General features: G+C 42.7%; 1 protein-coding gene across 1 annotated transcript in view; it reads right to left on the bottom strand.

The window, feature by feature from the left end:
- The window catches only part of DNAH10 (dynein axonemal heavy chain 10), a 5,879,077-nt gene that overhangs the window by 5,255,459 nt on the left and 600,895 nt on the right, over positions 1–22,723 (bottom strand). The window contains exon 8 of the mRNA XM_044069759.1: positions 2,192–2,349. Within this exon, the coding sequence (XP_043925694.1) occupies positions 2,192–2,349 (158 nt within the window). The remainder of the gene's footprint in view (positions 1–2,191; positions 2,350–22,723) is intronic.

The raw sequence follows: 22,723 nt of genomic DNA on the forward strand, positions 1-22,723 counted from the left end.
CATTAGGTATGTCTAACTTATCACAAATATTTCAAATCATTAATATAACACAAAAATAAATAATTACTATTAAAAATTATATATAAAAATTATTAAAAATTAGTAAATAATATTATTCAAAAAACACCACTTGAAATTCATCAAGTATATGTGGTATGTGTGATTTTCACACACCTTCATGTATTTTACATACTTTTTTACATACTTTTTGTAGCGCTTTTTGTAGTACCATCATATACAAACAACTGTGTGTTTTTAACTTTTCGTTATGTCTTTAAAATTTGCTGTGCATATATTAACTTAATCAATATTAAATATTAATTTAACTAATATTAATTTTTAGTAGCAGTTTTCAGCATCATCAAATATCGTAGTACACTTATTTACTGTTCTATAATTACATATAAATACATAAAAACAACAAGACATTAATTCTTTTTCCCTAAACTAGTTTACAAACTGATTTTTTATCATGTTTTCTAATGTTCTTTGTAATTTACAACAACTTTTGGGGTATTTGAGGTTTTTACCTCATACACAACGGCATGGGTAGGTTTAGAACCTTGATTTAACAGTAAAACAAAACTAAGGATCCAAAGTTTTATAAAAGTCAACAGTACTGTGTTATTGTAGTTTAGTTAAAGGTTGCAACATGCAACACACTCTACGGGACTTATTTTTACACCAACAGATTGTTTTATGTACTTGTGTTGTAGGTATACCTACAAGGTTGTTTAGTTTGCTATCATGAATTGGTTACTGTCTTTTTAAATGTTCCTTTTTAAATTCATCCATTTTTTAAAATTCATCTCATTTTATGTCAATTAGACTAATTGAATCATTGCTTGAATACCTTAATGAGTGTTATGTCTTTATAAGGATCAAGCTGTCAGTGGTCTTTGTTTTTTGTGTTCTGAAGAAGTCAGTTTATCAAACTGACGAAAAGCGCTTAAATAAACCTTTTTTGACTGCCTGGAGTCGTTCACGGCTTGTTCTTGTGGTTCTGAGTTTGGCTTCGTTTTTTGGATTCATAGTCTCTCTATGAGCTTTATTATCATAACAATAAGAGGCAGGGTCCCTTTCTGTCTGATAGCTCACTTTTTGGACAAACTTAAAAATATTCTGAAGATAGCTGGATACAGCAGCTTGAATCTCATACTTGCCTCTCAACATTGCCTGATTGCTGGAATAAATTTCCTCCTCCTCTTCTGCCTGGTGTATATAGTGTAATCATTTTCCACAAACACTCTATTATCTCCAACATTTAGTATGTTGTCCTTCTGCCACTGTCAGAATCAACTCTTTCTGTTGGAGGATTCCATCTTTACTGTTAGAGTTATTGGCTGCTTTCTCATGGCCAGGTTTGGAGCATACACCTGATGTGCCCTTTCAGTTAACAACTGCTGTGGAATACCAGTCCAGTTACTTATTTGTGCTTTCATAAAATTAATACAGTCTGTTCATTCTCAGTTTCTCTGGCATAGCAGAAAACCTCAGGTTTTCTCAACATGCTCTGCCCTGTAATTTTACTATTTTTCTGCCCACTAATTCTACTATTTTTTGAAACAGCTCTTCTTGAGTAGTCCCATACTGAACCAGTCTTTTCTTCAGTTCACCCTCTCATTTTTGTAGTTTTATCAGCTCATCGGAATATATTTTTAAAGCTTCTTCTGTTTTCCAGCTTTTGGAGTTGATATACTGCTTCAGTGTTTCATTTATTTTAATCAGATCTGAGCACATTTGACTTATTTTTCCTGTAGATCACTGGAAGTCATATCTTACACCAAAGCTGGAGCTTGAACTGCTTTTTGCTGAACAGCTGATTCTTTCCAGCCAGTGTTTTCTCCTCACCTTTTATATTTGATTTTCTTTCAGGTTCTTTAAATTTCTTCTTTGCTGGCATCCAGGCAGTGAAAATACTAGCCAGTAACTTAAATTTACCCAAAAAGACAAATTAACTGGCTCTCTTTTATGAATTTTTGTTTTCATGCTGGGAGAGCTGAACTTAAGATGTTACTCAGTACGTAGCCATCTTGGAAGCCCCCTCTGGAACAATTTCTTAAAAATGAATTAGGAGAAATGTCAAGAGTGAGCAGCAAGCATCAAAGCAACATAAAATAAATGTACACTGAATGAACACAAATGTTATTTTAGGAGTATGTTTCCTTCATGTATCTAAAGCTTCTCTTACCTGAGGGATCTTCTTCAGCTGTTCTTCAATTGCAGAAGATATCTGTGACTGCCAATTCATTATACACTGCTCAAGCGTTTCCACAACTGCTGAGTCTGAGGCCAACTGATTTGTGTCCAGTTCTAAATTAACATCTGGCATCTCTAGCTTAATCTCACCTGATTGTGAAAAAAAAGATAAATCATTTGCTGAAAAGTTCACAACATTTTTCACTGTTGAGTGTTAGGAAAGTTACTTGTGGTCCTTTATGCAGTGTTACCGCAGTGTTCTCATATACATACAATTGAGCTTCATTTGACAGATTTACTTGCTATAAAAGCACTTTTCAGTATGCATGCAACAAGAACATGTAATAAAATACAAGAGCATGGACAAAGTCATCATATAAAAAAATGCAAAATCTGTCCCAAATAACAGTGAATTGAACTGTATAACGTAAGAATTCAATTAGCTGGGTAAAATTCTTAGGACTAGATTCAGAGACAATGAGCACACTATGTAGGAACACTGCTCAAATAAACGCAACTGGAGTACCTAATTTTTGGAACTCTACCTAGCTTTCCCCACCTGCAAAGATTTTTGAATGTTGTATCCTAAACCAGCTCATGACACCAAAAGATCATTCACCATGCTAATGGCATAAAACTAGGACTATCAAAATTCAAAGACTATGTACGTGCCCAACTCAATTCTGGTAATACATTGTGCTCAGTCTTTCTTGTTTAGTCAAAAGCCTTTGATACTATCAATCACAGTTAGTGAAAACAATTTTGAGCAAGTGGCCAGTACTTACAGATTAAAACTACTAATAGTTTGACAGAGCTAGGTTACTTCACTATTAATAGCAGTCAATACTGGGGTCCCACAAGGTTTGCTGTTAGGTTCATAGGTTTATAGGTGTGTATTAGGCTAATGGCCCTGGGGGCTTTACAAGCCTAGCCCATAGGATTACCCTGGCATCATGCCACCTGACCTTAGTTCCCGGAGCCTCTGTCGAGTAAAGCCACTGGAGTGATCCCTGGGGTAAATTTTCTATTTGCCATCGACTCATCAAGATTTCTCTTGAAGATGGCCAGTGAGGTGCTTTGCTTGATATGTAAGGAAAGTCTATTCCACAGCATGGGCAGTCTTCTGGGTTATGAACCTATCCCTCCAGCATGTTCTGCAGATTGTGGTAATGACGTTGAGGTCTCTGGAGTATATGGTGTGGAGGGATTGGGACTTCTTTAGATGTAGCATTTCTAACAGAGCTGGGTCAGACATGGCTTTGTAAGTCAAGCAGAGATCGCCTTTAAGTAGGTGATATGAGACAGAGAATAGCTGGAGTTTTTTAGTCTGTCCATATAGGACAAATGTTTAAGGCCTAGAATCGTCTTTTGAGGTACTTTTGTGGCCTCTCCAGTTGTTGCAGGTGTTTAGTGAGGTACATGCCAAATGGGGCATTGTACTCAATGAATGGCCTAGAGACAATGACCTCTTTCTTCCTGGATGCAAAACCCTTAGTAATGAGATGTTTCACATAAAAGGACTTTCTGACCACGGTGGCAATGTGGTAATCAAAAGAGAGGTTGCTGTCAACCTGTGTTCCCAGATCTCTTATAATGCCTTCTGTGTTCAGTGGACTACCATTGATGTGGTAATTCATGGGAATTCATGTTTTTTCCCAAAGGGGATTATGACACATTTTTTACCATTGAGCTTAAGGCCATGGTTCTGACACCAGTCGTTGGTCTCAGTGAGGCCTTTCTGTAGGATGTTAACATCACTCGGGGAGTTAATAGCTTCAAGCTTGCAATCGTCTGAGAACGTTGACAGCCAGAGTCCCTTCGTGTTGGCCTGGGCTTCAGAGAAGTAGATACCAAACAGGAGAGGAGCCAGGACCGAACCCTGTGGACTTCACTCATGACTGGTCGGCAGTCTGACTTGGAGTCAGCTACTTTCACACTGCGGGTTCTACCTGTGAGCTATTTTGCAACCCACCTAGTGATATAGGGGTTGATGCCTAGCTTAATGAGTTTTCTATGATTCCTGAGTGGGGAATGGTATCAAAGGCCTTGGCCAGATCAAGGTAGGCTGTATGAACCACTTTGCCTTCATCCAAAGCTCTGGTGACTGACTCAAAGAAGTTGACCAAGTTGAGCAGGCATGATCTACACTTCACAAAACCAAACTACGTGGGATCCAGAGTTTGGTGATTCCCCATATCTTTGTTTATTAAGTCCATGATGATGTGCTCCACAACTTTGCATATCAGACTCATCAGGCTAATGAAGCGATAGTTCCCATGGTCTGTAGTCACTTCTCCTTTGTGGAGAGGGATAACTTTAGCAGTGTGCCATTTGGTAGGGACAAAGCCTGAGGTGAGGCTGTGATTGAACAGGGCACACAGGTGAGGTGCCAGTTCACTCTGTAGTTCATGTAGAACACAGCCAGGGATATTGTCAGGTCCCATAGAAGTTGTATTCTTGGCCTTGGACAGTGCTGTTTTAACCTGTGCAGCAGTAAGACTGGGTGTCTGGCAATTTACTGGTATTGTGACTGGTCCCTTGGGGGGGATGGGTAAAGGTGGTACTGAATCTGTCAGCCAGTATATATTGGCAACATCTGTTGGCTCAGTATAGGAGGTACCATTGTGCAGTAGCTCACAGCAAATCTGGGTATTGCTGTGGAGATTCTTTAGATGACTATAGAAGGCCTTGTGGTTGTCTTTACTATCTGCTGCAATTCTGTTTTCAGATTTGATGAGGGATCTCAACTTTTTGTTGAGGCTGATAAGGGAGTTTTTCCAGTCTTGGGACTTCACTTTATTCCAAATCAGTTTCCTACTTCTGTTGTAGAGTTTGTTTATGGCAGGGGACCACCAGATTGGCTTCCTTTTTTTGGAGGAGAGCATCTTGGTTCTGTTGGGTATGGCAAAATCCACGCATTTGTGTATGTGTTCATACAGTGCATTGGTGTATGATTCAGCGGTCATGCAACTGATCTCCATTTGCATGGGTGCCATGAAGTTAGCCACCTCTGTTTTTAGGAGTCCAAAGTTAGCTTTGGAAAAGTTTTTCATGGTGATTACCTTTGCGGGGGGTGAGGGGGGGGGGGTGGATTTCCAAGGTGATTAGTTTGTGGTCGGATCTAACCAGGGAGGAGTTGACTAATGGTGTAGAGCAATGGTCACCCATGTTAGTAATGAGCAGGTCAAGGATTTTGCTACCTCTAGTGGGGGTAAGAACAAGCTAGTCCAGGGCATTGGAATTAATGAATTCCAGGAAACGTTAAGAAAGTGTATTGGTACATGAGTAGTTTTCCCAGTATCAGTATTTAAAGAGTAATTATTTTGGTAATAGTGAATGTTTGTGTAACTAAGAATTTAATAAGATAGTTATAATATAAGTTTTTACAAAATAAAACAAATCTAATTATTTTAATTTTTAAATAAGTTAGTATTAGATTATGAATCAAATATTAACATATATATTATTAAATTAATATTATTTATTTTCATCTACCAGACAACATGTGTATTTAATATTATTTTTAATTTTACATATTACACATTTAGGTCAAACCTTACAATTAATTAATATTTAACGAAGTAACATTAAAATGTGGGTATAGTATGTAGCAAACCCTACAGTTAGCTGTGGGTGTAAAATATACTACAAACCACAGCAATCTTTACACTTGCTGTGTGTGTTTTTAGACTCTATCCCTGTATATAGAAGACAAATGAGTTTCACTTAGTTGTTTAGTATTATTTATTGAGCATCATTCACATACAACAACTAGATAATATGTGTATTTAAGATTATTTTTAAATTTATTTAATATATTACATATTGAGGTTAAACCTCGTGGTTGACTGATATTTGGTGAAGTGCTGCAGGGATGTGGTTGTGGCATGTAGTGATTTTTGCAGTTGGTTGTGGGTGCGGGTTATGCTACAAATTTTAGTACTCAGTTGTACCGGCTGTATGTGTTTTTGGGCTCTGTCCCTGTGCATGGAAGACAAACAGGTTTTCTTCCGTTGTTTAGTACTTGATATTTGATTTAGTAACTTTTATCATTGCTTGCACTTTTATTGTTAAATGTTCAACATTATGGTTTTTAAACCTTATATGTATAAGAACTTAATGTGGTAAAACATTTTTTTATTAATTAATTACACACAACTGGTAACCAGTATAAAAGCATTAGCATGAAAGGAAGTTGTTGTCTGAAGAAGTTCCGGCATCGCTGGGACGAAAAACGCTTGGAGTGTTTAACGTGACTGTGCGGAAATAAACGGGCTTGGATTTTATGCCATTTACGCTACTGTGGACTTATTTCAGTTTATATCCTGCATCTTCATCTTGTTTTCACTTGCGGCTTGTCAGTGTTGTTTTCGTAGTTTTCCCAGTTAATGAAGGGGTAGTTGAAGTTGCCCAGTATGAGAGCATTAGGTTGGACCCTAATATTCTCCAGGGTGCTTAGGAACATGGAGTGTGAGTCTTGGGACATGGTTGGGGACCTATAGTAGGCTACAACCTGAATCACTGTCTTACTCAATGTTAGCTGCACCTGAAGTATCTCAGATGCGTTATGTTAGGCTACTAGTCTGGAGGTGTGTGCATCCTTTATGAATATGGAAACACCACCACCTTTGGAGCTTCAGTCCAAGTAATGGGACTGAAAGGTGTGGAATGAGTTATAGCCTGGTAGTGCAGGAGTGCTTTCTGCTGCCTTGAACCAGGTCTCTGTTACGGCACAAATGTCGATGTTCTCCATTTTAAGGAGTGCTTCGAGCGAGTGCATTTTAAGATTTAGACTTCTAGTGCTGAGCAGCATGACCCTCAGATTGCATTTGTTTGTAGCTGTTATGGTGGTAATTTGGTCTTTGGAACACCGCCTAAAAAAAGGCACTATAGGGGTGGCAAAAGCCTTGGCCAGTATCCAGAAGCCCAGGGGTGACAAAAGCAGGACATCTCTGGCAAAGCATCGAGGTCTGTCAATCATGTCATTCTAGGCAGACAGATACTAGATCCCTTTAGAATGACACCAGAAACTTAGCCAGTTGTTGAAATCAATCATTTTCTGCTTGGTATCATTCTGGGTGATGGTAGGATGCTGCTCAGGGCTAGGGTCATACCCGCCTGGGCTACATAATCTGACAGCTCCTCCATGTCTCTTTTCATGTAGTCCAGGGAGGTACATCTCTGGTCATTCACACCCACGTGTACAATGACAGAGTCATATCTGTACCTGTTGTTGAAGGACCTGAGTGCGTGTGTTATGTGGTGGATCCTGGTGCCTGACAGGCAGCTGACTGTTACTTTCTCCTTATTCAACCTGATGAGTGGGACATCAGTGTGCCTCACTATCAAGTCACCTATGACTAGTGTATTGGGCATGCTGTTTTGCATTAGGAGCTTTGGTTGAATGGCATGCTGTTTAGGAGAGTTATGTGTCTCGTGATTAGTGTTGTGTTGTGGTGGTTGAGTGCGTTTCTGCCTTGGAGGTCTCTGCTGTTTGGGTATACTTTTATTGAGAGCTTCAGCGAAGGTGGGTGTGCTGTTTGTGTTTTTATGTGAAGGCAGTGCTGGTGTGTGTTCTGGAGGGCTATGTGTTCCATGTGGTGTGGTGCAAGTGTTGACCTTCTCTTGATCAGCTATTCTGGTCTTGGCTGGAGAGTGCGTGGCTTCCAGTTTGGATATATAAGTGCATCTCTCACAAGTCTGAGTGCTGGGAGCTAAGAGGAGAGGGTTGTCAGTGTACATGACGCAGTTGCTACACTGCCTCAGGATCCACCACTGTTAACAATATTTGATAGAAGTGTGCTGTATCACTATAGTCACTCAAAACTAATACAATACATAGATGACTCCAGATTTGTCTTTACAATGATTACTATTAACAAAGTAACCAGACAGCTATTTTTTTTTTTTTTTTTTTTTACAAACACAGAAAAGGATCAATGCATCTGATTTGCTCCTGAATGCTAAGAAAACAGTTAGTTATGTACTCACTATAACGATCGATGTATTTGGTCCATCTCACCTACATTCTTTACTCACAGATTCTCGGCTCCGACTCGGCCAACTATTTCTCTAGCATGAAGTCTCTAATTGACTGGGCTAACCCGGTATCCCAAGATGCACCTCGCCCTAGCCCCAGATCTTGTTTGCAACCATACCAATCATAACCCATACATGACCAACACTGGAAGGAATTCCAGCCAAAGAAAGAAAAAGCAACTGACCTTGAAGGGTTCACAGAGCCAATATTCCTCCAAATCCTCTAGGAAGGGGGCAGGTGGGAGGGTACGTAAGAATGTAGGCGAGATGGACCACATACATCGATCGTTATGGTGAGTACATAACTAACTGATGTTATGTGGTCCAATCTCGCCTCCATTCTTTACTCACGGGACAGCGTCCCAGCACCTCTATCCTGGGAGGCTCATAGAAAGATACTGCTGAGAAATGTGGAACCAAAGGAAGCCCGGCCCCTAGAAGCCACATCCAGCTTGTAATGAGTGATAAAGGTGTGAGGAGAGGCCCAGGTGGCCGCAGCACAAATATCATCCAGTGAAAGCCTGGAATGGAAAGCTATCGATGTATACATTGTCCTGGTAGAGTGAGCTCTGACGGGAAAAGGTAAACTTCTGCCTGCCGCCGAGTAGATGAAGGAAATACAATCTTTAATCCATTTAGAAATTGTGCACTTGGAAACAGGACAACCTGCTCTGTTCTCTGAAAAGGACACAAACAGTTGATCAGACTTCCTAACCTGTTTAGTCCTGTGTAAATAGAACCTCAATTGCCTGTGCACATCCAACTGATGGAACCTGAACTCTGCTTTACTGGAAAAATTTGGAAAGAACACTGGTAACTCGATAGATTGATGGAGATTAACAGTGGATGACACCTTTGGAAGTCTCAGTGAAACTCTGTCCTTATGAAAGGTCAAATATGGAGGTTTAATGAACAGAGCTTGAAGTTCTGATACTCTTCTGGCTGATGTAATGGCTATTAGAAACGCCGTTTTCCAAGATAAAAATTTCAGTTCACAGTTGGCAGCTGGTTCAAAGAGTGGTGAAGTGATGGCTTGTAGCACAAGGTTTAGGTCCCATGGCATGACAGGCTCTGACACAGGAGGGCAAGTAGCCAAGTGCCTTTCAAGAAGGCCTTACAGAGTTTATGGCCCATAAGAGAGGGCTCGTAAGATGTATGGAAATTGGAGATTGCAGCCAATTGCACTTTAATGGTAGCGGGCGCAGAGCCCTGAAGGAAAAGCATGGCTAAAAAATCTAAAACCAATGGAATTGGGGCTGTGAAGGGGTCCAAACCTTGGGCCTGAGCCCAAATGGAGAATCTCTTCCATTTTCTGGAATAAATTTTTCTGGTAGAAGACTTATGAGATGAAGACAAGATGTGTACCACCTCCGGTGAAAAAGAATGCCGTCTAACTAGTGATGGAAGTGGAGTAGCCAGGCTGTCAGCCTGAGGGTTCGCAGGGATGGATGGAGCTGGCCTTACATGTGAGTCAGGAGGTCTGGCACTGGGTCCAGAGTCCAAGGACCGTCCACTGTGTACTTCTGAAGAAAAGGGAACCATACTTGTCGAGGCCAGTGTGGAGCAATAAGAATCATCCTGCTTCCCAAGGATATGGCTTTCTGAATCACTTTTGGTAACAGAGGAAATGGAGGGAAAGCGTAGACCATACCGGGAGGCCAATCGTGGGCTACAGCATCCCTGGGTGACTCCCCCTGTGGGGGAATTAGTGTGAAGTACTCGCTGCATTTGGCATTGAGGGGACTGGCAAAGAGATCGCAGCAAGGCTGACCCCACCTGTTGAAAATTTGAACTGCCACTCGGTTGTTCAGGGACCACTCGTAAGGCATCAGAATAGCTCTGCTCAGCCTGTCCGCTATCACATTAGACTTTCCCGGAATGTGCGTTGCCACTAAAAACCGTTGGAAAGATACTGCCCAATGCCACACTCGCATGGCCTCTCTGCAGAGGGGATAAGACTTGGTTCCCCCTTGCTTGTTCAGGTACCAGACTACAGACATGTTGTCTGAGTGAATCGCAATTGTTCCCAGAGGTAGAGAGTCTTGGAGTGCTCACAATGCAAGAAACACCGCTCTCATCTCCAGAACATTGATGTGCAGATGTACCTCGTGATCTTGCCACGTGCCTTGGACCGTCCTGCCAAGATAATGCCCCCCCACCCCATCTGGGAGGTGTCCGTGGTCACCGTGGCCACTAGAGACATAGGAATCAAGCTCCTCCCTTTGTCCAAATTGGTGGAACATAGCCACCAGCGGAGGTCCTGTTTGCACCGTTCCGTGAGAAGTATCAAGTGGGAAAGAGGAAGTTTCTGAAATGACCATTGGGCGGAAAGGAGCCATTGCAGAATCCGCATATGTAACCTGGCCAGAGGCACCAGCATGATGGTGGCGGGCATGGAGCCCAAAAGCTGGAGAACTAACCTGGCTTAAACTCTTTTGAGGGTCAACAGTATGTGGATCTGAGACTGCAGCACTCTTATTCTCTCTTGTGGCAGAAAGGCTCGCATCTGAATAGAGTCTAGCTCTGCGCCTATAAAAACAACATGCTGTGAGAGCAGCAAGGCAGACTTTTCCCAGTTTAAAGTAATTCCTAATTGTTGGCACAGTGCTATGGTAGTCTCCCTGGCTTGAACGAGCATATGCCTGGTGGGGGCGGTGAGAAGCCAGTCGTCCAGATACAGAAACACCTGGAATCCCTGACGTCTCAGGTGAGCTGTCACCACTGTCAAACAGTTGGTGAACACCCTGGGGGCTGTGGTGAGACCAAAGGGCAGGGCACAGAACTGGAAGTGACTGGCTCCCAGCCGGAAGCGTAGGTGACTCCTGGATGCCTTGTCCATCTTGATGTGGTAGTAGGCATCCTTGAGATCGATGGAGCACATCCATACTCCTTTTTCCAGCAATGGAAAAATGGACTGAAGCGTGACCATTCAGAACTTGGACTTCAGAATGTAGTGATTCAGTCGACTGAGACCCATTTCGACTGAGATCCAGAATGGGTCTCAGGTCCCCTGTTCTTTTCAGCACCAAAAAGAGTCTTGAGTAAGTTCCTGATCCAATATGGTCTGAGGGGACTGGTTGGATGACTCCTTTTTCTAGTAGCTTTGCAACTTCTAGTGCTGCTTGATCCCGTTGACTGGGTGGGACGTCCGGGATTCTTCTGACTGGAGGGGGTGTTGATACAAAGGGAATAGCGTAACCTCCGGTAACCATTCAAAGCACCCAATGATCCTGGGTGATGCTTTCCCAGGCTTCCGGATGCAACGAAATTCGGCCCCCGACCAGCTCCAGAACAGCACAGTCGGGCAATGCCTCAGGAACGCTGGAAGGAAGATCTGCAGAAGGAATCGCGGTCTCCTGAGTTGCGGGAGCCTCCTCTGCCTCTAGAATGGCGTCTTACAGAATAATTTCCCCCTCCTCTGCTTCTGGAGGGGGACTCACCTTGAGCTGTAGGGAAAGGCCTCTGAGACTTCTTGAACCACATTTCCCCCCCTCTCTGAGCCTTGGGGTAAGGCCTAGAAGGGAGAGAGAAATGGGCCCCTACGGCAGATAGTGTCTTTCCCTCCTGTTCGCATCTGGTGAGGGTGTCTTTCACTTTGGTCCCGAAAAGAGAGGACCCATCAAAGGGGGCGTCAATGAAGGAAGACTTAAAGGCCTCCGCAAAACGACACAGGCACATCCAGGCTTGCCTTCTGAGAGCTACACCTGAGCTAGCTGCCCTACTTGCCCCTTCAGCTGCATAAGATATGAGCCTCATGGACGAGTTGACAATGGAACCAAGGGTAGACAACTGGGTGTTAACAGTTTGCGTTACCGCCTCAGGCATGTTACCCGTCAGAGTATCTCCTAGCTCCTTAAGGAGATCTCTTTGGAACCGAGTGAAATGACAAAGGTAATTCAGCGACTGCAAGGTAAAGGTCGCCGAAGACAGGGTATGCTTCCCGTACCGGTCCATACTCCTGGACTCCTTGTTAGGAGGATGGACGGAAGAAGACACCTCTGCAACTTCCTGCTGAGTGGCTGCCTCCACCACCAAAGCATCTACCGAAACCCCTTTGGTCAGGAACTCTTTCCCCGGGGGAGCAGAAAGGAACTTATTTGGACGTCTGAGCACCGGTTCCACGGAATCAGGGTTCTCCCACACCCTTCCACAAATCAAATCCAGAAGTTCGTCAAAGGGTGGAGACGTCCAGGAGGCGGAGGGTTGAGCTCCGAAGGCCTTGAGGAATACCGACTCCTCCTCACAGGGGGTCTTGGAAGGCCAGCTGCCTCTCTGCCTCAAAATCTCCAGGATGTCGGCGAAAGAGACATCATCGGAGGATGACTTGGGGGACCCCCTCTGACTCCTCGAGGTCGGTATCAGAGGTGAGGGACTCGTCCTGGGACTCTATGTGCTTCCTCTTGCACAACTTCTTTCTGGGGGGGGTTCCTCGGGCACCGACTCTGAGGGGCCCTCAGAAAGTAGGGGACCGCTCAAGGGGGTATCCCCAGACCTTCGGGCTCCGCCATCCACGGATAGGGGGGCATCAGAGGCTCTAGCCGGGGTGTATGGGGACGGAGTGACCGATCCAGGTGATGTGACTGATGATCTAGCCAGTGCGCTCCTCATGGCCTCGAAGGCAGGTCCCCCCGAATCCGAGGACCGACCCGTCTCCGAGACTATGACCGGAGTTGAGATTCCCCGAGCCGATGCACCGAGAGGGAGACTCGGAACCGACAGGAGTCACGAGGTATCCCCCTCGGGTCCGACTGAGGAAACCCGAGTACCGAAACCAGAAGACGGAACTGACATGGTTGGAGCCGATGCCGGCTCCGATAGACTCACCTGGGGTATCGGAGCTGACACAAGGACATCACTCGGCGCGGGGCACTCTGGCTCCAACGACACATGGGTGCTTTGAGGAGGAATCATTGGTACCAGGACAAGGACTGGCTCCAGAGCCGACTGGGTCGGATCCAAAAAACGGTTTTGCTAACACCGGCGACGGCAGGAGCCTCTGGACCACCCTATCCACATCCAAATCAGACAGTCTAGAGGATTTGGAAGAAATAGAAGGGGATCGGGATCGCCTACCTGGAGACTCATGCCTAACACTGGGTGACTGGCTCCGAATAGGCCCCAATAATATCGGAGCCGAGGTCGACTCCAGTACAACAGATACCTCCTGCGGCCCCGAGGACAATGGAGCCGAGGAGGTAGTATCCATAACCGAAACTTTCTCCTGTGGCCCCGAGGACAATGGAGCCGAGGCGGAAGTATCCACTTTTGAAACCTTCTCCGAAGGTTCCGAAGAGGCAGACTGAGCCGGAGATCTTTTCTTGGCCTTAGCAGGCTTAGATTTAACACTAGAAGACGAAGAAGAATCTAAGACTTCCTCAAAGGAAGGCTTAATCAGACCCTTCAAAATCAGTTTATTTTTTTCTTTCCTGCAGTACCCTATGGCTAAACACGTGGCAAAAACTGCAGGACTCTTGTAGGTGAATAGCACCCAGACAATAAACACAGATGGAATGCCCATCGGTAATGGACATCTTATAGCCACATTTGGCACACTTCTTAAACCCGGAGGGTTTATGTTCTTTCTGCTCTTTAGATATGATAACAACTGCACAACACCCAGCCAACAGAGACAACACAAGAGGAAGGCAGGAAAAACCATAACACACTAATGGCCAAGTAAACTCTAAGTTAAACGTTTCTTGGAGGGAAAACAACTACCCACAACTCAAAAAACCAGCACAAAAATACAAGGGAACAACAGTGGAGAGGACTAGGTTCTCTAACTTAAATGGGCCTAGCCCGCGAAACAGAGGGATACCACAAACAAACACAGTCCTCACAAAAGCTCACAAGAACTAGTCAAAATAGAATAGCTATTAAAATAGCTTTTGCAATACAACTGACTACTAAAATACTTAGAAAAGTATTTGAAAAGGGTACTTGGCCACAGCCAAGCGAGACCACGTCCTAACTCTACGAGCGGCAAACGAGATCTGGGGCTAGGGCGAGGTGCATCTTTGGTTAGCCCAGCCAATTAGAGACTTTGTGCTAGAGAAATAGTTGGCCGAGTCATAGCTGATTCTCGGCTCCGAACCCATGAGTAATGAATGGAGGCGAGATAGGGCCACATAACATCTATAGTTATGCTGAATCTATGTTTTTATCATCTAGTATGAATGATTCTGACATCACTTTCCACTTTAAAATCTACCAGAAAAGAAAAAAAAAGTTCTGGCTAAAAAGAACTTCACAAATGTTAACCAAAAAGCAGCTCAAGTTGCAGCTACAGTACAGGAGATATTTATTTTTCCTCTGAAGTACTGGATACTAACATGTACTCAGTGATGTTTAATGTAAAGTCAAATGAGAAAAGGCTGAACAAAATGAAAAGCTTTTAGTAGCAATTCAGATGAGCTGAAAATTCTGAAACTAAAATAAAGAATTGCTGAACATAAGGCTTCTCAAAAACATTTAAAAAAGTAGTAGAGGTGGAAAACAGAGCACACAGAGAAAACCTACTTTTTTTTAAGACTGGAAAGAGAACATGCATTCATTTTATGAAAGAATAAGTAAGCAACTAGACTGTGTTCTTCAGCAGGATGTGTTAATTGTGAGTGAACACTGTGTGTTTGCTCCAAATATGATCAGAAAGCAGAAATAAACATACGTTAATAAAGATGTAATCATACCAGCAAAACAAGCATCACCTGATTAAACTATGACAGAAAGGAAAAGTATTAAAAATTGAGGTTACAGAGACAGTGTCCTGATGTACAGGGGGATAAAGTGCCGACTATGGCCCAGGCAACCTGGGTTTGATTAGGGGCTCAAAACCTTCAGGCTCTAGCAGAGAGGGATGGTCATTTTAATAGGCATTCCCTGAAAGGAGGTGCGGCCTATACAGGGTAGTAGCCTTTGGGCAGAACAGATGAACTTTGAGGAGAAGGCGAAGAAGAAAACAAGGGTAGGTCAATAAATACCTCCTCTTCTGTCAGTTGCAGTCATTGGCATGACTCCATAGGATTCCCAAAGATCAAGAGTTGGAAGGAAGAGCTAGTAGACCCAGTGACGGATGAAGACACTGGGACTGCTGGAAAGTATAAAGCAAAATGGGGGGAGGGGGATTGGGGATCCCAGAGTATTTACGAAAAATGATTATTTATTGTATACCAGGCAGGAGAGAAGCAAGTTTATCCTTCCAATCACTGGATATGGAAAGGCATGTGTAAGATTAAAGTTGCTATGTCTAGCTGTCTTTAAAATATTTTTTTTTTCTTGAAGATCAAAGGCATTTTTGGATGCAAAACAGGCTGTAGAGATATTACAGTTTAGCCAAGAAAGAGTGAACCAGCAAACTGAAGAGGACTCTGCTTCTCACTCTTCTAATGATAAGAAAGCCCATAGAGGGACTTTGCCAGAGAAGGAACATCCATTGTTCCAAAGGAATATACCTGAGTGACAGAAACAAAGAAGACCAAGAACTGACTAGAAGAATCAGGAGGGCTTTGGATTTAAGACAGGGACTGGTGCTGAGAGACTGAAATAAGGAAGTTCTGACATGTGAACTGTCTCTCTATAACAAGAAATTGATGAAAACTAATGGAAATTTGTTGAATGTCTTAAACTACTGGGAGAACTGTAAAGCCTAAACCTTAGATTATGTCATTAATCTTTAAAATGACACTTGTAATCAGGAAAATTTGGTTTTATTTCCAGACTTTTTTCATCCCTGATGGAAGACCTGAACCTGGAAAGGAGTTATTTTTTCACAATTAGAATATGCTCTTCTTCCCATTGAAAAAAAATAAATAAATAGATAAAAAATAACTGAAGTGCTCTACAAACTGCCTCCAACAACATTTGTAGTTTCTTATCTATCCCCACAAAGAGAACATCAGTACTCCACACTCTCAAAGGCTAAATGTCTATCAATCAAACTGCACTGCTAATTTCATCTGTAGTCTACAACCATATCAACTTAAACCCTTTCATCACATTTCCTTGAAGACTACCTGAAAAATCCGTTCCTTACAACCTAGGGTCCCACCTCTTCCCACAACCTACAATTATACTAAAATAAATTTCATTCCACCAGACATTCCTTTTCTTTTCTAGCATATACAACTTTCACCAAACTAACTTCTAAATTAAAGAGCTACTTACTTAAAAGAATCACAATGTAAATTGTTTCCCAAACATACGTATACCCGTGTGATGGCTCTATCTTATCATACTTGCTATAATTACCCAGTAGACAAGTGTTTATTTATTTCCTACTTTCTTCTCCTTCCTTTCACTCTTAGTTTCCTAAAAAGAAGTTATGTTCTTACCATAACATTCCATCTGTGCTGTTGATCTTCATTAATTCATTACTGATGGGTGTCGGTTCTGTCCTCAGAACCGAGTCGGCCTTTATAACAAGCTCATGCCAGCCAAATAAAATCTCGAGCTAAGCTTACCCACAGTGCCCCTCTCTCTGTTACCTCAGATCGAGTTTGCCTATAAGAGATAGTAAGTGGAGGCTTTTTCTGAGCAAATTCCCTAAAAATAGGATTTGGACCAAATCCGAACCTCCAGGAGCCTTAGGAGGGGGAAGGAGGGTGGGATGTAATGAATGAATGAATGAAGATCAACAACACAGATGGAACTTTATGGTAAGAATATAACTTCTTTATCTGATGTCGTTAATCTTCATTCATTCATTACTGATGGGACAGGACTTTATGTCCTGGGTAGCCCTATGGAAGGATGTTCCTGAGTACTATTGAACCAAAGGATGCTCTCCCCCTGGAGACCAAGTCCAATTCATAATGAGTGATAAGGTATGAGGAGTGGCCCATGTAGCTGCTGCACAGATGTCATCCATGGAGGCCCCAGAATGAAAGGCAACAGATGTCACTACTGATCTGGTTGAATTTGCCTAGACTTTAGTTGGTAGAGGAATTTTGTTTTGTTGGTATATGAAGCATATACAATTCCTCAGCCATTTAGCAAGAGTCACCATAGAAACCGATTTTCCCAAATTTGGTCCTAAATAGGAAACAAATAACTGGTCAGATTTTCATAGTGATTTAGTTCTGTTTAAACAGAATTGTAATTGTCCATAAACATGCAATAAATGCAGACCGTATTCTCCTTTATTAGAAAAATTGGGGAAAAAGACCGGCAGGTCAATTGTTTGATTAATGGTCAATTCTGAAATAACTTTGGGCAAAAAGGAGGGATTAGTCCGGAGTGATACTCTGTCCTTATGAAAGACCATGTAGAGACAGTTTATGCATAAGGTTTGTAGTTCAGAAATTTGTCTTGCTGAGGTAATAGCTACCAAGAATAAGGATTTCCAGGATAAAACTTTTATGTCGCAAGTGACAGCGGGTTTGAAAGGGGATCAAGTCAATGATTGTAGAACTAATGTAAAATTCCTAGGTTCAATTAGTTCTTTGAATGGAGGTCAAATGGGTAAGACACCTTTCAAAAAGGTTTTACACAGATGGCGGGAAATCAAGGACAAATGTTGAAAGCCACTGTGGAAATCTGAAATAGCAGCCAGGTGCACTCTAATAGTGAAGGCTACTATTACCAAATAGAGAAGATTTGACAAGTAATCCAATACAGCACTAATTGGGGCTGAGCAGGGGTCTAGTCCTCTGTCAATACCAAGTGGTAAATCTTTTCCACTTGTTCAGATAAAGTTTCCTGGTGGATGGTTTGTGTGAAGCCAGAAAAAAGTTACGAACAGGGGAGGATAGATCTTTCTGTCTGGTGATTACTGGAAGTGGAGAAACCAAGCTGTGACCTTGAAACTGGATATGTTTGGATGTATCAACCCCTATGGGTGAGACAGTAATTCGGGACTTGGATCCAGATTCCATGGTTGGTGTACTAGATGAGGCCAAAGGAAGGGAAACCAAACTTGTCAGGGCCAGTAGGGTACAATGACGATTACTCTGCTTCTTGACCGAAGGGCCTTCTTTAGAAATTGTGGGATCAGGGGAAGGGGAGGAAAAGCATAAAGAAGTCTTGTGGGCCAACTGTGTATTAGAGCATCCCTCGAGGACTCCCCCTGTGGGGGGATTAGGGCAAAGTAGCTGCTGCATTTGTGATTTCTTGGAGAGGCGAATAGGTCACAACAAGGCTGGCCCCACTGGCTGAAGATCTTTGCTGATATGGTTGTATTGAGGGATCACTCATGAGGCAGGAGGATGCATCTGCTCAGTTTGTCTGCAATCATGCTGGAATCCCCAGGAATGTGCATTGCTATAGTGTTTGGAAGCTATCATCCATTAACAAATTCTCATGGCCACTTAACACAATGGGTAGGACTTAGTTCCCCCTTGTTTGTTGATATACCAGACCACCACCATGTTGCCGGAAAGGACAGCAATTGCCCCTGACAGGAGGATACATTGAAATGCTTGCAATGCTAGAAGCACTGCCCTCAGTTCTAGAACATTGACATGCAGATTGGCCTCCAGAGCGGACCAAGTGTCTTGGACCATCTTTCCCTGGAAGTGCCCTCCACACCTGGAAGTGCCCTCCACACCCTATCAGGGAAGTGTCCATGGTCACTATGGGCTTGGACTGAGAGGGGGAGAAAGGGATTACTCCATAGGTCTTTTTCTGGCTTCATCCACCAAATTAAATCTTGTTTGCATCGGTTTGTTATGCGGATCTGAAAGGACATCGGATGAGTCAAAGGGAAAAGTAGAAAAGGAGATTAATGGAAAAGTTAAAGAAATAGAAATTGAGGTTATGGGGCACCTGCAAAGTGAAGGAGTCAGTGTAGAAAAATCTAATGCAGAAAGCACCACAACAGGATAGAGTAATGGATATCCAAATTAAGGGGAAACCAGTGGAAAAGGAAGCAATTGGTCAGGTGCCATTATCAAGATATTTTGGAGCCTTCCACAGGAAACCAGTATAATTATTCAATTAAAGCTAAATAGCAAGGGAAGGGACAGGAGACTGCAGAAACTCTGATGCAGTCAACGTTGAGGAGTGATAGGCCAGTGAGTTTCCATATGACAAAGCAACGGATGGCACAGGATGAAACTGAAGATAAGATATAGAATGCCCGCAGGAAGTGGAAAACAAAGGATATGCCCTTAGTTTGAAAGAAAATGAACTAAGGGAAGAGTTGCTTGATTTAATGGACAAAGATAGATATATTAAAATCAATGAAAGAAATAGACTGCAGAAGGTCAATAAAACCCCAAAAGTTAGAAATCTGATGAAACAAATGAACACAGTAATTAGGACTGTCCACAGAGATCCATGCGATATAACAGAAGTAAACAGGATAAGTTACTGTGCAGCTAAATTAATAACTAATAAAGTTCTACCACAAGAGCATAGGGTAGTGAGGCAAAGGAAGGGGAGAAATCAAATACCATCATGGAAGTATTGAATAGAGAAAAATATAAAGCAATTAAGACAAGAAGTGTCACTGTTAGAAGACTATAGAAGAGGGAATAGATCAAGAAAAATACTAAGAAAGATAGATGTGATAAAAGCAGTGTGCAGTATTAGTACAAACCAGGATCTATCATGCACTATCGTAAATAACAAACTAAAAATTTCAGCACAGGTGGAAAATCCTAGAAGATACACAGATAAATATAAAGGAAAAGTACAAAATAAGCAATTTAGCGATGACCCAAAAAAGTTTTATAGAGAATTGGGAAACAACGTAAAAGGAATTGAAAGACCACCAAAAAAAGAAGAAATAGATGCATTTTGGAGAAGTATCTATGATGATCCTGTGGAACACAACAAAGATGCTAAATGGATAAAAGAAGTAAAAGAAATAAGATGTTTAAAGGTACAAGAGATGAAATGGGAAAAAGTAACAGCCAGAGATATTTAAACAAAGTTAAGAAAAGCCTCTAATTGGAAAACACCAGGCCCAGATGCAGTACCTAACTTTTGGTTAAAAGTATTAACATCTTTGCACGAAGACTTAGCCATGAGTAAGAACTATTTATATGTGCATCCCGAACAGACACTAACCTGGCTAACAACAGGTAAAACAATGCTCCTACTTAAGAATGAACCAGCAAACTACCCTAAAAATTATAGACCAATAACTTGCCTACCGACGATGTATAAACTATACACGGGAATTGATACCGACAGAGTTTGTAGTCATTTAGAAGAAAATTCAATTATGGCAGTAGAACAAAAGGGCAATAAAAGAAAGTAATATGGAACAAAGGATCATCTGATGTTAAATAAAATCATAGTGGAGAACTATAAAAAGGGGAAGAATCTAAGTATGGCATGGATTGACTACAAAAAAGCATTTGATAGTATCCCACATTCATGGATAAAACAGTGCTTAAAAAGGTATATGATACATCCTACACTGATCAACTACGTTATAGTGACCATGAAACAATGGCAGACTACTTTGCAATTAAATCATGATAAAGGACAAATTAATTTACCAGGGATAAAAATTCAAAGGGGGGATATTCCAGGGTGACTCTCTTTTACCATTACTATTCTGCCTTGCCCTTAACCCATTAAGCTGTCTACTTAACAGCTTAGGCCATGGCTATAATGTGGCTTCTAGAAAACAACAAAGTCTAAAGACTTCTCATCTTCTCTCTGTTGATGATTTAAAACCGTATAGCTCATCAGACAAGGAACTAAAAGCACAGCTGCAGGTTGTTAAAACTTTTTCAGATGATATTAGAATGTCATTTGGCCTTGATAAATGTGCAAAAGCCACCTTTAAAGCAGGAAAACTGCAGCACCAGGAAAACATCAGTTTGGGACATGAATGTGATATAAAAGCACTTGAGATGAAGGAGTTTATAAATACTTGATGGACTACATATAAAACTTAGTAAGGAGTACTTTAGAAGACTTAAATTAATCCTGAAAACAGCATTGATGTCCAGGAACAAAATCCAAGCTATAAACCAATTTGCTCTGCCTGTCCTAACTTACAGATTTGGAGTGATTGACTGACTCCAAAACGTGTTGGATAGATTCGATATTAAAACAAGAAGTATGCTTCATGCTCACCAGATGATCTATAAAAAATCAGTGCATACCAAGATTATATATTCCCCGTGTTCCCCGGTACAGTGTCTCCGTGTTCCCTGGTACACCGTGTTCCCTGGTACAGTGTCTTTTTTTCGCACATCTACCATGGTTCTGGTTGCTTTGACAGAATGGAATTCTTCCTGTGGCTCCCTCCCTGGCAGTGGGTTTTTCAGAGTGGGGAGTGACCCCGGTCCTGAAGTTGTCTTTCTTGGTTCCAGGCTCCCACCCCTCTTTTGGAGGACCTGCTTTCCAGGTGGTGGAGAGGGCACTGGCCTCTGCAGGTTCTCAGTTGGTCCCTCCAGCACCAGAGATCCACCTTTTCCCTTCCTCTGAGCCACAGTTGACACAGCCCACTACTTATGGACACTGGGCTCGGGAACCTCCATACACCCTTCAACAAGGTTCCCTCTCTGCAGGATCCTCCTTGGATGCTCCCATCGAGGATGTTCCTTGCAAGAGATCGTGCAAGAGGAAGCACATGGATTCCCCAGAAGAATATCTGACCGAAGATATGGACTACAATGTGGGGGAAGGGTCCCCACAGTCGCCCCCTGATGATGTCTCCTTTGCAGATATCTTAGAAATCCTGAAGCAGCAGGGTGACTAGAAGTCCACCACCCCTTCCTCTGATAAGTCTTGCAGGCTTTCTGGGCCCGGCCCTCTACTTCCTGGGTGATCCCGCCTGCAGATGAACTTGTCCAACTCATCATGCAGCACATGTGGAAGAGTCCTGATACCATTGAACCTATCCACCCGGAGGCCAGACAAAATTCTTTCCCCTCCAGAGGACAACCCAGACTAGTCCAAGGGCCTTCTGGTAGATGCTATTATTGTGGCAGCGGCCACTAAAAAAGAGCTCGCCAAAGAGAGCACTACTGTCCATCCCCCAAACAGGGAGTCTCAGGCAATAGACATACTAGGAAAGTGGGCGTATTCTTCAGCGATCTTTGCCATCTGGTCCCAGAATTATCTGGCACATTTTACTCGGCTTCAGAGAGACCTAATTTCAGAACTCTCAGAAACCCTGGCAGGAGCAGTCTCTGATGAGGTACAGGAAAAACTTCCCTCACAACTTGCAACCCTGGAGTCCATCTCTAATTTATCCATGAGGTTGATTTCCCACTCTATCGAAGGGGTGGCTAGAGCAGCGGGTGCAGTTGTCATGAGATGTCCCGCCTGGATGTGCCTATGTAACTTCGGTGATCCTTTTATGTCTTCCTTCCTAAATGCCCCCGTAGAGGCCTCCTCTCTTTTTGACCCAAAGGTAGAAGACACTTTAGCCAGGTGTGAAAAGGACGGTAAGACCTTGTCTGTTGTGGGCGTACATTTTTCCACACCCCAACGACCCTATTCCAGGATTCAGAGGAGTGGAAAAATGTGGTACAAAAAATCCCACGGTCCTATCTGTGACACATGTGGCAAGTTTTCCCCC

The sequence above is a fragment of the Protopterus annectens genome, chromosome 4.part0 (genome assembly GCF_019279795.1).
Source record: "Protopterus annectens isolate FY-2018-M chromosome 4.part0, PAN1.0, whole genome shotgun sequence".
In the NCBI taxonomy this organism is placed as follows: Eukaryota; Metazoa; Chordata; order Ceratodontiformes; family Protopteridae; genus Protopterus; species Protopterus annectens.